The 14,637-nt window shown below is 40.3% G+C and overlaps 2 protein-coding genes across 4 annotated transcripts in view; one reads left to right on the plus strand and one right to left on the minus strand.

The window, feature by feature from the left end:
- Positions 1–14,637, minus strand: part of LOC148913774 (uncharacterized) — a 203,344-nt gene that overhangs the window by 76,948 nt on the left and 111,759 nt on the right. The window lies entirely within an intron of this gene.
- LOC148913778 (protein CEPU-1-like) overlaps positions 1–14,637 on the plus strand; it is a 54,843-nt gene that overhangs the window by 19,463 nt on the left and 20,743 nt on the right. Inside the window, exons 5-6 of the mRNA XM_089039904.1 lie at positions 9,724–10,089; positions 13,891–13,953. Coding sequence (XP_088896030.1) covers positions 9,724–10,089; positions 13,891–13,953 — 429 coding nt within the window. The remainder of the gene's footprint in view (positions 1–9,723; positions 10,090–13,890; positions 13,954–14,637) is intronic.

The raw sequence follows: 14,637 nt of genomic DNA on the forward strand, positions 1-14,637 counted from the left end.
TGGAGTCCGTAGGCGCGGGGTTAGTATCGCTGCGAAGCTTACGAAGGATAACGCTTCCAATTCCCTGCTCTATCTTTTGTGCACGGTCGAAGGCTGTTAGCCACAGATCCTTATACGTGGTGTACAAATCGTACCTATTCAAATCCAAGAGGGATTCCCCTGCGAACTTGATTCTCATCTTAGAGACGAGGTTCCTACCCACATTATTGACGGTATAGCGCTTGTCCTTGGTGCTTGGTTGTATTGCTAGGTCAAACCTTAAAGCCAAGGTACCAGGAACCAATAATAGGTTATCCGTTAGGCGGGGCACGCCTACGTACAGCGTCTCCCCCGGCTTTGCGCTAGAAGGTGTGAATGTGACCCGGTGAAAGGTGCGTTCTGCTTTTAGTCCGCCAACCTGCTTAGGTAATACGTTGGGATTTAACTTTGAGCTTATCATATATAATGGAAGTAGAAGGAACAGACCCCGACTTCGATCCATCCACTGAGGAAGGTCAGGCTGACATTAACGACGGTGACGAAGAACCGCTGCTTCCCACCCAACAAGTCGACGATTCCCTAAGGAATAGAATTGCAAAGGCCCTAAGACATCCCAAAGCACGCGAGTACACGTTTCCGCGTGAGCACATAGAGCTTCAAAACATGGGCGAGCCGCAAGCAGCCGCGCGGGAAACCGTAGAGTGGGCAAAGCAGGAGCTAGAGCTGCGCTACGACAACTTTGATGCTGACGACGTAAAGCTCACGGAAAAGGGAAACAAAGTCCTCATAAGCGTCCAAGACTTAAGATTTCCCGACAAAGACCGCTGGACAAAACCGCAAAACCTCTTTGATGAGGAGGGCAACGTTAGGGGTGACGTCTTGAGATTAAGAGGCTTTCAGCGTGCTACTAGAAGCCTGTTAGAAAGGCTGCACAACTTAACCGAAAGGACCAACGCGGAAAAACGTGCCGCGGAGCTGCAAAGGGAGTTAAAAGAAAAAGATGTAGAATATGCAAAGCAAGGTCAGCTACTTGCCGATGCTGAAAAGAAGTCCGCCCATCAAGATGAAAGAATAAAAGAAATAGGAAATCAGGTGGATCAGGCCTTACGCGAATTAGACAAAGCACGGGAGGACTTAGGAGAAGCCCAAAGCTCTGGCGCCTCAGTGGAAGCGCTGCGGGAAACGTTGGAAGAAAGGGAGGAGGAATACATGAAGCAAAACCAGCGGCTTGCCGACGCGCATAGGAGGGAGGTCGAATTTAAAAATCAAGAAATAAGGGAGCTGGTAGACCAAAGAACCCAAATTCGACGCGAAAGAAATCAAACTCAAAGGGCTCTTAACCTCGCCCTGCAAGAGTTAGACTTAATTAAAGACGATACCGATAACCTGCAAACCACCATAGCCGGCTCTTTAGTGGAACGGCGACGGTTAATGGCTGAAATCAATACTAAGGAGGAACAAATCCGGCAAAGAGATCAGGCTATTGAAGACCTGGAGGGACAAATAGAGCGGCAGCAAGAAGTAATCGAGGACCAAACTCGTACCGAGGAAGAAAGGGAGGCAGCTCAAAGGGAAGTAGAAATCCTTCAGGAAAGAGTCGCGGAATTACAGGCGCAAAAGGACAACCTGGAAAAAGAGCTGGGGCTTACCACCAAGGAAAAGGTAAAAAGAGCTCTGGTGAAGTATGGTATTCCGCTGGCATTTGCGGTTGCTATTTCGAGCGTAGTAGGAGTCATCCTATCCACGCTTAAGGCTACGGGCGCGGGCGTAAAGAAATTAGGCAGTGGGCTGACGGACTTGGGAAAAAAGATGGCAGCCGGTCTTCCTGGGCTGCTGGGTTCGGTTGTTTCCTTGGCACTTAGGGCCGGCGGAGAACTGCTAAAGTTTGTGGGCAACAACATTTGGATCTTGGTCGTCGCTATTGGGGTGGTACTCCTGAAGAAGATGCAGGGTTAATCTTATCCTCGTATATTATATCAGGCTTATCGTCGTCAGGCGCGCGAGGCGTCTTCGACTGGGGATAAGTAAAGATAGTATTCGCACCGCCTTGATAATGCGGTACTAGCGGTATGGCAGTCATGGTACTAATAACCTTATGATGCCAGGTCCTGTCGGGGGTGTTAGCGTAACCGTCCGTGCTATTTACGAAAGCATAATAACCAAGATTGCTACTACCGTCGGGGTAAATCTGTAACTTGGCGTACTTACAATTGACTACCATTTGAAACGTGGCTACGTAAAACGCCTCGTTACTAAATGGATATGGCTGCGCCGAGAAATGAGTAGGACTTCGATTGTTGGTCGATACCCTATGAGGGGCTAAAGGCTCATCGTTCTCGTCAACCAACCTAAACCCTATGATTCCCGCCCGCCCCGAGGTAACGTTAATGCTACAAACGATCAACGCAAGACCTCCAACTTCAACCCACATCCCAATGTCAAGCCAGGCGTGATCAGTATACCGCCCATCCCTTAAGTAATAAGTGTAATGGGCTTCCTTCCAATGCGGATTCATATATTTCAGGCCTAAAGGCTAAGCACCGTAAGAGTGCTTATGGTCTCGTGGTTATAGGTCGTATCCCTTTGATTTTCTATGCTATTTACGCAAACGCTCCCAGTGTCGTCTACGCGTATTTGCAGCTTTACCTTCCCATGGCAATCAGCAACCATGTGAAAAGTCCAAGTCGTAAGATTCTCAGCGCTATTCGTTGGCGGCTCTACGGAGAAATGCGCAGGCTCCCTGTTGTTCGTTTTCGTACGCATAGGCTGCAGTATGCCATTCTCATCCAGGAACCTGAAGCCCACGTTGGCATGGCTGCTCGTGCCAATGCAAATACTACAAAGGATCAATTTCTTTCCTGAGTAGTTCAAATTCACGGACATGCCCGTGACATCAACCCAGGATGCCTGGGTGTATTTTTTCTCGCCTGTGTAAGTCGTATAAACACAATCTACTCCAGCTACGTAGGGGTTGTTCTTCGCCATATATAATAGCTCAGACCAATGCTTGCAGCGGTTAAGCCGACCTTTAGTAAGTTATGGTCATATTCCTCAGGTATCGCAGGCAGGGCCTTCTTTGATGGTTTCTTAACTACGGGTAGCTTCGTTTCATGCGACTTTTTTGACTTCTCCACGAAATGGGGGATGTTCCTAAGAGTGTCAGAGTTCACGTCGTTCACCCCAAACTTCATATCCTTAGTAGCTCGTTGAAGTTTGTTGTTGTATCCTACTACAGAACCAGTATTTATAGATAAATTACTAGGCATTAACCAACAACCCGGGGCTACTGCATAGTCCAACCTCGCCTTAGAATTTTGTATAGCTAGTTGGTAACGCTGTACGCCCTTGCTAATGTCGCCCTCCAAGATCGAACTTTCGAATAAGATCAAGGCTTCGGCTCGCGTCTCTTCTGCGGCGCCGGTATTCCCCACTATACTCGATCGGGTGTTTACCTGAGCTCCAAGGATGGAATACACGTAAGCTTCTATGCTGCGGTTCAAACGGGCAAGGCCGGCTTTGGTTAGTCATTTACCTTCTGGGGGTATGAAATTAAAGTATTGCTTCGTTTGCTCGTCGTTGGTAATCTTGATAATCAGCGGGTTAGCCCCTGCATACTTACCGCCCTCGTCTTTGAACAGAGGTCCGTCTCTGACTTCCTTAGTGGTTTTGGCATTTGGTTCAAAGAAGGTGCTACTGTCGTGAGTTTCTTTGTGATACCCAGTGTCCCACTGCAACCGCAGCGTATGCACTTCCCTGTTGCTTAGCTCGTGCCCACCAATCCCCCAATAAGCCCAAATATGCCCCAGCCCATTGTTAGCGCCCGTAGTGCATCGGAAATCCTTCCCTACAACACCAAACTCCTTACAAAGTCTATCATAAGCCGGCACGCTGTATTTGTTATCTCTTGGATAAAACGTGGCATCTCCTGGTAATGCAATAACATCCATCTCATGCAGTATTCTTCGGACGCTAAAGTGGAAGTGAAACATAAATATCGAATTCTTCATCAACTTCGCACTTACACCGCAGCCGCTGGTGGCACACCAAACCGCAAAGTTTAGTTGCTGCGGCCAATAACGCATGTTAGGACCACTTAACCATTCATGAGATTCCTTAGCGGTGGTATGATTAATGGGTACGTCTTTGAAGATATCTCGCACCTTTAACGAAAAGGAATGGTTGTTAGAGATCCGCATGTTCAATGTCAAATCCAAACTTGGATGTTTATCAAATGAAACCGCGGGTATCGGATAAGTACCGGTACCAAGCAATAATTCCTTTGACCAACCTTGCACGGGTTTTGGATGTGTTGGTGTGGGTTTAACATAACCAGAATTCTTCAGTTGATTGTCTATCTGATCGACCAGCGTAGGTTTCAAATCCTCGTTGCTGTACATCCTAGAGCCGTTATAGTAAATCCCATCGGGTCTCCTTTCGAACTTACTAGGGTCTGCATGCGGAAACATCTTCCTAAATGCTCTCCAATTCCAGTAATCCCGGTTGTCGTGATGTGGCTGCTCCTCAATATCATTCCCAAAAGCGTCGTACATTAGTATATATAATGGATGTTATACCATCAGCACCTCAGTTGTACCCAGATGTTCCCTATACTACACCTAATGAACTAAACGCCGAAAACTTTCGTCTGAATAAAGCGAACTTAATCCTGGCTTACTTGGAAGGGCAGGCAAAACACTATGAAAAAGTTAGAAAAAAGTACGTTAGAGCCCGGAGTACGCTACATAAGATTGCGATAACTTCAGGATCCATATCTGTTGTGTTAACGGGCTCTGGCGTTGCTACTTCGCTTACTGGGCCGGGAATAATCGTTGGAGTTCCTTTGGCCGGCGTTGGGGCAGCTTGTGGTATCATTTCGGCTGTTGCTACGGGTATTATGAAAAAGCTATCCACGAAAATATCCAAGCATGACACGACAATAGCTCTATCTAGGGCTAAAGTAAATACTATTACCGATCTTGTCTCAAAGGCTTTGCGTGACAGAAAGATAGACGACGTAGAATTCTCGCTTATTCTGGCCGAAGAAGACAAATACGAGAAATTAAAGACGGACATAAGGAATAAAAAAACAGTCGTAAAAGATCTTTCCGAGGAATCTCGCAAAAAGATTTACCAAGAAGCGAAAGAAGAGCTTCAAAGAAAGCTTGCTCAGTAAATATCGTGACAGGATTCTATTTACATATTGAACGTCAGTCTGGAAATTACGCGTAATCTTATGCCATAAGATTTATGCTAATTACTCATCTTATGGCATAAGATTTATGCTATTCGCTCATCTTATGGCATAAGATTTATGCTATTCGCTCATCTTATGCCATAAGATTCACTATCTTCTCGGAATCCATCCTAACAGGGGGTGGTTGGGGTCAATTTCGTAAAATATTTCGTAGATTACGTCAGGGTAATAAGGAATATCCTTATCCAGCCGACAAAACATCCACTCGGCTTTTGTCATATCAGAAACCTCGGGAATAGACTTACCGGTAATTTCAGACAAAAGATAGGGAATAGCTTTGTAATATTTCCCTAGTTTTAATTTTTTCAGCGTTTTCCGTAGACTTTGCGGGGTTGGCTCTTCTAAATGGTCTATGATTTTCTTCTTTACTTCGTCGCTTAAATATATCGGATGTAAACCTTGGATATGACTCATCCAGTCCCTGAAGTATTTTAATCTCTTATATGGCGTTTTCTTACGACCTCCATTGGCGTAATATTGCTCTTTGGTAGCATTTGGTACGGCATTACGAATATTCTTACCACACTCGTAACACTGTGCTGACGTGTCATCTTCTATTTGCATTTTTTTACCACAACACCAAAAGGGTTCTGGCTTAGGTACGATAACTTTAGGTCTTAGACAAATTATGCAAAAGTCGTTAACGAACTTCTTACATTCGTGCATCGTATATTTATAAGATATTTTAACCTCCGTTTGCGGTAAATCTGCTGTACCCGTCTTCGTAAATCCGCGAGTTAAACCCGTATATCTTTGGCATCGATCGCGAGTCCCCCTACCTGCTGCTGCTTGAAATCATATTTCTCGAAATCGAGTAACGCGATTTCTTTCCAATTCTCAGAAGGACTATTGGAATAGTAACACAACACTATGACCCCAAAAAAAGCTTTTCCCAAGTCCAAAAAGGAAAGGTTTCGGTCATATGAACTAATTGCTTTGGATTGTTTACATTTCTGTTGCCCAAAAGTTCCGACGGCAATTATTTCGAAACGCTTCCATACAAATCTTCGAAACCTCGTTAACTTGAAGACAAACATATGAAATTTAAGTTCTGTTAAACAATTTTTAAAAAAGACGTCTGATTTCGCCAAAAATGGAATGTATAAAAAAATGACATGACGTCACTGTATTGCTATGGTAACTCCGATCATGATAAATTGTATACCATTTAAATCTTGAATCTATCTCTAGACATGTCATAATAGTTTATTTGAAATTAATTTATTGGCAGCGACGCATTTCCCCTTCAAACTTCGAAGGTACGCCACAAACAAAACCCAGTCGAGCCACCTTAAGTCAGTCCATGAAGCAAAGCCAAATTAGACCTCAATTTTGTGACAAAGGCACCCGGCCTTGGGCTGGTCCCACTGGCCCGTTTATTTCGATTTCATTTGACCAGTTTTTTCAAAATTTTAAAGGTCAATGTATGGCTTTTTTCGTCAATATAAAGATTTTTAAGATGTCGAGTTCAAATAGCAATAAAATTCCTTGTATTATTTATTCAAATTAAGAATCTTGACACCTGCAATCTGCTTACTTGTTTTGTTACCCGGAAACATCTCCCCATATATCTTTCTTGGCTATATTCGGTATTACTTTGCGAATTCACTTACTCTTCTCTGTACCAACTTCAATTTTGCCAATGAGTAACGCCGTATGAAAATCTGTATGAAAATCTCTTACATGTTTGTTTTTAAACATCATGGTTTTGGTGTGTACGACACAACCAAACTCAACAACATTTGCAATCAGTCGCTCTAAAAATCATTGACCTTGTGTCAAGTAATCATTAGGCGGCGTAATTTATGCATATATAAACTAACTGTTGAAACCGCTTTTTTATCGACCCAAAACTTATTCGACTAAAACAAGATTATAAAGCTGTTTAAAGAACGTTTCTATCGTAATTTTTAGCGTGAATTTTACAGTAATCAAACTTGTAAACGTAAAGTGGAACCTCGGTCACGCAATCACCAAAGATCGCGTTTTTTGCTCATCAGTACCGACAATCCCAACACCTTTCCAATGGAGCTTAAATTTACCAAACCACATTGAACTTTCAAACAACGGCACAAACATTAATTTCCTAGTTTTCAGGGTAAATTTCAGGGCAATCTTTACGAAAATCCTTAGTCCTGCGTTGATTCGGGAAGCGTGATTTTCGCATGTATTTCAACCAAATTCAACAGGTTTCTATGCAGTCAGAATTAATTTCCCCAAATCAATCTTTAAAGTTTTGAAAAGGTCTATTCTTCCTCAACTTGCAGCATAAATATTATTTCAATCAGAGAACTTGCCCATAGTTAAATCTTTTTTCTTTTGAGGCAGCTAATTAGCATATGTAAACACAGGCCTCCTATTTTCCCTCGCCAAAAATTCTTCCCTTTCCCAATAAGTTTGAAATCCAGTCCAATGAACGAAAAAGAGTGATACATTAAGAAGAAAGTTCAAAAATTGTCATATATGGTTTATTTTTTACGCGCGCTCTGTTCAAAGTTTGTCCATTTTCACTCCTCTTGAGCGTCTCTTGCTTGGGTTTCGGTCGAACCTCTTCTGTGGCCGTTTTCTCGAAAATAAAATAATATTTTTGAAAACCAACTACCCAGGGATTCATATCTAATAATGGCCTATCTAACTTTAAAAGAAGAGCGAATTTGATTTTTTGACCCTTGCCACGAATTCTTGAATTTGTTCGATTCTTGTGGACATTGCCTCTTAATCTTTTATTTAATTCCAAAGTTATAACTACATGTTTTTAAGGGCATTCTTGAGAAAATGGCAAATATCTGAGAAAAGAAAAGGAAAATGAAAAAACGCAGACACACTTTTAAACTCGAGCATAGTAGGAATCCACATGCCAAGTTTCACGGTAATTGATCAAAAACCGAGGGAGAATAAACCTTCTGAAAATGTGTATTTTACCAAAAACTACTTTTGAGAAAAACACAAGTTTAGTTTAATGGGATTATAAGTTTATTTACTCAATGTTGACAAGTTTCTGCACAGTACGCCAATGAGCGTAAAGTAAGTAATACGATACCGGACCATGGCCAGGACAGCGGGTATACTGTACTTCCGGTCTCAAGCTTATTGACCTTCGCGTCGCGGTGTTTACCTAAATCTTGAAGTTCGTTTCGAGTTCATGATGGTCAAAACCAGAGGTCGAACATCTAGTTCAACTGATGGGGGCCGAGGAAGGGGCCGAGGAAGAGGCCGAGGGCGAAATGCTGAGCAAACCAGAGAACAACAGGAAGTTTTGTCGTTCTTCTTCTCCCTCTTCTTCCTTCGATGCCTGGTTCAATTCTTCGGTCTTCGCTTCGGCCTAGAAGCTTCTTGGCACTAGCACTGGCACTATCACTTCGCTTAAGAAGCTCTTCTCTCTTATAGAGCCTTTGTCGCTCAAAGAGAGTGATTTTGCATTCTCATGACAGAATGCTGTGGAGCTATACGTCTTCTTTTCCTTTTGTTAGAACCTCCACAGAAAGGATTTCTCTTTTGCTTACGAGGCATCTACCAACGCTGATATCCCACGAAAGGATTAAAAACAAAACTGAAGAAATCTAGTAGAAGTAATCAATCTTGATAAATAGCTAAACTCTGTAAATATGATATAATTTGTTCGATCGTTCACTTAGTCTAGTCCTCGTTTACAGCTCGATATGTTTTCACTGCTACGTCTCGACAATGCTCGTGACGTCAAACTTACTTGGATCAATCGACTTCCGGTGAACAGATAAATGACAGTTCCTGTCGACAGCACAACACCTACTGGTAACTTCTAAAGATGCTTTTTTACAAATATTTCCCTTAATAATGAAAAAGTTAACTTAATTTATATATAAAATTAAAGATTTTACTTTTATATTTGATATAGCATGGTTTCAAAAAAAAAAAATTATTTGACGAAAATTGTGTTCCGTGTATCCTTAACCTTATTCGAAATCGTTCAGCAAGGTTAAGAATGTCTTTAATTTTCAATATTTTTGTGTCCAAATGACGTGTCTTCGTATATCGATAGACTGAATACATAAACTGAATACAAAATACGAACACAATCTACACGGATTCAGTCGAATTCAGCAGTAGGTGTATGTAATGTCCGCGATTTTGGATTTAGAAACAAATTGTAGCTTATGAAATCGGCTCTCTCTATTTAATCATAAGAGAGGGTCTAAGAATTTGTATATGTTTCCAGCATATGTATGCATCTTCTCAGATTTTTCGTATTTGCGCTTTGTAATCAAAATGATATGAGAAACAGAAAAATGTTTGCTTTAAGCTAGTAATGGTGCTTTGAATACAACCATGTTAGTCGTGTGCCTGCCATTACAAGCTTCATACTATGTTAATGAATTTGCTACCTTCCTTATGCTCTGTCATCTACGGATTTATTTCATGTAATACAGTTATTATTGCAGACAGCAGCTCAATGTTACCATATAATAGCAAACATATGTCAATGCCTTATAATTTTCTTCTTTTTGACAAAGAAAACTCCATAAAGGGTCCAACACATATCAAAGGTTATATTGGAGAAGATGCCTCGTCTATGTGGAATACGACGGATCAAAAAAAAATCCTTTCTGCCATTTGGGGAATAAGAAAGGGCACCATCCCCAATCCTCAGTTTATCAGTGTTAACTCATATAATGGAAGGATGACCAAAAACAAAGATATTGGCGACACGTTGAAAAGAAGAGTAGAATTTCTTGGAAACTTGACAATAGGCCGTGCTTGGTTTGTGTTGAAGAACCTTACTATCAATGACACTAATGAATACATTGCAAGCATCAGTGACGATGAATCTAGAGATCTACCACATTATGTGCGCCTAGTGGTTGCAGAGAAAGAAAAAGGTAAACCATTCACTTTTATGTGAGTAATATAACTCATTTATTTCATATTATAAACGTCTGATGGGATATGTGAGATATCATCCCTGATATTTTTTTCGAGTTGTCTATCACTAGGGCTTTCCAAAAAAATATCAAGAAAGATATCCCGCCGTGTCTGATATACTTTTGATATACTTGTATGTATATTTGAAACGGCCATAATTTTTGCAAATGGCTGTATAATACAGCCATGAGACAAACTAACAACAGAGTTAGGATTCGAGTTAGGATTCGAGTTAGGATTCGAGTTGGGATTCGATATTGGAACAGATATTATTGATAATTTCTGGGTTATTGTCAATCATTTGCTTAGAATCAGCAAACAGTTCGTTTGACTAAAACATTCACAGCATACATTTTGTTTTTAATACGTAATACATATTATTTATTATTATTAATGATTCGTGGATTTTTTGGAGTCAGTTCGAATGGAACTGGTTTTTTAAAACTGTTTGAATTGTAATTTACAGCCATAGCGAAACCTATCCTGAATTTAAATGCAAACGGTAAGTTGACAAGTAAGTCGGGTTTCGAGTTTCGCCGAGGCCAGTTCGGCTGGATCCGAAGTTGGTTCGTTAGGTTTCGTTGGTTACACATCTGTCATCGCTGAGTAAACAAATTGCCACCGTACCTTTTACTTTAATCCTATTAAGAAGATATAACTAGCTAAAAACTAGTGTGAGCTGCGTCGGTGTTTCTAATGAAACTTAACAGTAATGATGAAAAAATAAATTATAACCTTTTCTTTTGTCTTTTGATTGTTTGTTTTTGTTTCCTTGCCTACTTTGCTCTCATTGGTTTCTTTTGTCTTATTCTATCATATATACACTCCTTTCTACCACTTCTTTCTCTTTTACTCCGACGAAGGACTAGCGTCCGAAACGTCAGTAAGTTTTTTCATCTTTTCACGGTGTATGATTTACCTTTTCATCATTACTGTTTAATCCTATTACACGAGCAGACGAGAGAACAATAGATTGGCCTTTCTTTTCCTACCCCTTTAGGGGATTTGGATTAACTTATTAACTTATTAACCCACGCGTACGCTTACGTAAGCAGTCACGAGGCAGGTATAGGATACAGTAGTTCGTTACGTACGATTGGACCGTTGGTCACAGCAGTATTTTTGGCGTATATAGACGGGAAAACTGAATAAATCAAGCCAGCACATAACAGAACAGATGAGTAACAGTTTAAACAGTTTCTAACGGCTAAAAAAAAAAAAAAAAACACCAATATAACGGAGTCTAACGGCTAAAAAACCACCAATTTTTGCCCTAGCGCCCTTACCCTGATCCCAAAAAACGGCTGATCCCCGATCCCATATACCATGTCACGCCCCTGTCATTGGCTACTCGGTGTTAATCACCAGGTTTCAGCCAAGTCTCTGTCAAATATAGAATGTCTTTTTCGACTAAGAAATCTTTCACTATCATGGCTTTATTCCTCACAGATGGCACAAAATGATTTAGCAGGTTTTGGTTGCTGTGCTTGAAGTGGAACGCGAACTGGGATAACCAAGTTATTTACATTAGCGCCGCGCGACACATTCGTGGTCACTAGTTCATTTCTAGTCGAGGTAACAGTAGAATTTCTTTGTGTCGCGTTAAATTGTCTCTCTTTAACTCGCTTCCCCGATCTTATTCCCCTTTTTCGGCGTAGAATACTGAGAGATTTGAGACAATATTTGACTTCAAATGTCAGTGGAGATGTGAAAGGTTTCCATGAAAGTAGCTGTCCAGGAGTGTAAACAATCGAACTATTTGGTAAATTTACATAGTGTTTCGATGAATTTATAATTAGGCAATTTCGTGAATGTTCAGAGCAGAGTTAATATACAGTCAATTCAAAAAACGTTGTCGTCGACTGGCTTCAAGCCTACGCGACTGGACCGAAAGAAATATGGGTAAAAATCACTGAAGCGGTTTAAATATTCGTTCTGAATAAATTGTTCCCGCTAGTAATTAGATAATAATGGCAAGAAACAATCCATCAAATGCATGTCTTTGGGTTTAGGGAAAGAAAAACAAGGTAGTTATGATTCAGTTCACAATTTCGAAAATATGAAGGCATTTAAAAAACGTCTCCTTCAACACTTCCCGCTCTCCTACGAACGTTCGTGCTGTAAACCAGGCATAACTAGTCAGATAAAATTATGCAGTCAACTCGGCTTCAATGATTACTACCCATAGTTCCTTTCGGTCTAGTCGCGTAGGCTTGAGTTGCTCGACGACAACATTTTTTGAAATTGACTATATATGTTCAGAGTTAGTAGGTGGGTCGGTTTCTCCTGGGTTTGCTTCAACATCCATACAGATTGATAGGTCTTTTGGAAATTCTAATTCCGGTGTTTGTAATAGTAGAAGACCGTGCACGCTTTAGCCATTTAGTGTAGCAGCGGTGGATTTTAGGTTGATTTGAGCGTGAGATCTTCTAGTTTTATTTAGCGGTGGTCAATAAAGCATCTAAATTATTCGAAGATGACTTGGTGAATCAGTACTAAACAAAACCTGAACCATCGTAGGGTAGCTGAATATCGGCAAGATGATACTGTTTAGCTCGTAAAAGGATCAGTAAATGTAAGCAAAAATTTGAAGAAATCTGGAGATTTTACAAAACGTCGCCTCCATGCTGCGCTCCCATGGGTAAAATTAAATTAAAACCTAGTCCCAAGTAGTGACACCTTATTAAACCACAAAATGTTAATAGGAAATCAGGTTTAGCTATATATAGACGAACCTAGACATCGATGAAAAACTATGTTTCTGCAATAACTCTATTAATCTTAAACCTATGAAATTGAGTGTTGAGGCTAAAATCATAATTAGGTTTCTTGAAATTTTAGGGATGGTCACATTGACTTCCGGTGGTCATGTGACCTTAAGGCGAGAAAAATAGAAATTTCTAAATGGGCTGGCGGTTTTTATGTGGCTCGAAAATTTTTCAATGTGAAATTGTTAAGTACAATAATCTTAACAAGAACTTGTCCGGAATAGTTGAAAATCATTCTTAGTTAAGGCAAAAAATAAAAAAAATTCAATATTTTGACTCGCTCACGTGACCTGTTTTGTCAGATATCCCTTTAGCCAAAAACGAAGGACACCTATTCCGGACAGATTCTTGTTAAGGTCAATGTACTTAACAACTTCAAATAAAAATATTTTTGATGAAATCAGACTAAATCTTTAAATGACAAATAAATTCCAAATCTTTATGAAAAGGTTATATAAAATTCAAAATTAATATGTGTTCTTCTCACCCAAACTAGGTGCTAACTAGTAACTGTACTGAATAGGTTAAATAGCTGAATTTATTATAACATAAGAGAAATTACTATAAATCTACAATTATAGCCTTCATACGTTTATTCGGGTAAAATGTCCATGCATATTCTAATACTCGATACCGAATAGAAAAGTCTCTCTGTCTGTCAAATAAATTCTTAAGACCCCCCTTGACTTCCACCCAAAAAATAACTACCCCCCCCCCCCCCCCCCCCCCCCCGTGCAATCTCTCGTAGCTTCTCCAAAAAAATTGGCATCCCTAAATATTCTCTTTAAAAAAATTTCAACCCCCCTCCCCTTCCCATATTACTGGTTAAAATTTTGCCGATCCCCCCTAAATTTCACCTGCCCCCCATTCCCCCCCCCCCCCCCCCTCTCTCTGCCATACATTACGAACGCAGCCGTAAGTCCAGACAACTGGTAAAACTACAAGGATCTCGCGCGATATTGTTTTAATTATTATGTTTTCCCTCGACAGTAATACCAACAGAAGGGCCTTCTCAAACCCCAGACAAGACAGCTTCTGATCAGAACATTTCAAGTAAGGCTTTGATAGCTTCAGGATAAATAAAAAACTGGAATACTGATATACAGTTATAATATGCATATATCATAGCATCGCGATTCACTAAAAACAGTCTCATATTTTTGAGACGACAATATCTTGTGGTATTGTCGTTTCAAAATTAAGGTTTCTGATTGGCTAACGCGCGACGAAAAGGGAAGCTTAAGCTTGAACTTGAAGCGTGCGCGTCAAATTTTTACGATTGTTGCTTACGCCATAGCGCGCGCTAGTAAGGAGAATTTCGCTTTTAATCAAAGAAAATCGGTTAGTTTTTTTTCTTTTTTTCCTTTTTCGTGTGTTAAGATTGGATGTCAGTAAAACTCAAACATTTCAAAAACAGTTTTGTATCGCGATTCTAAAGAATTTAAGAGTGGATGTCAGGAAAAATCAGACATTTTTGAAATTTCGTGGCAAGTGTGAAAAAATCGATTTGTCTCATATTTTGAAGTGAGGTAGGCTATGATGTAATACAAACCCCTACACACTTAGTTTCTGAAAATATCGCTTTATTTCCAAGAAATTAAAATATTTCTTTTAGGGAGTCAATATGTTAATTAGAGGGGTCTGAAAATGAGCAGAATTACAGACCTCTTGTACTAAAACTATGCAAGATTAAACCTTTAAAATATAAAAAAACTTCAAGTGTTCTATCTTTTTAGT

The sequence above is a fragment of the Actinia tenebrosa genome, unplaced genomic scaffold, assembly GCF_029948245.1.
Source record: "Actinia tenebrosa isolate PJP-AT-01 unplaced genomic scaffold, QUT_ActTen_1.0 PGA_scaffold0__85_contigs__length_37466705, whole genome shotgun sequence".
Lineage (NCBI taxonomy): Eukaryota > Metazoa > Cnidaria > Anthozoa > Actiniaria > Actiniidae > Actinia > Actinia tenebrosa.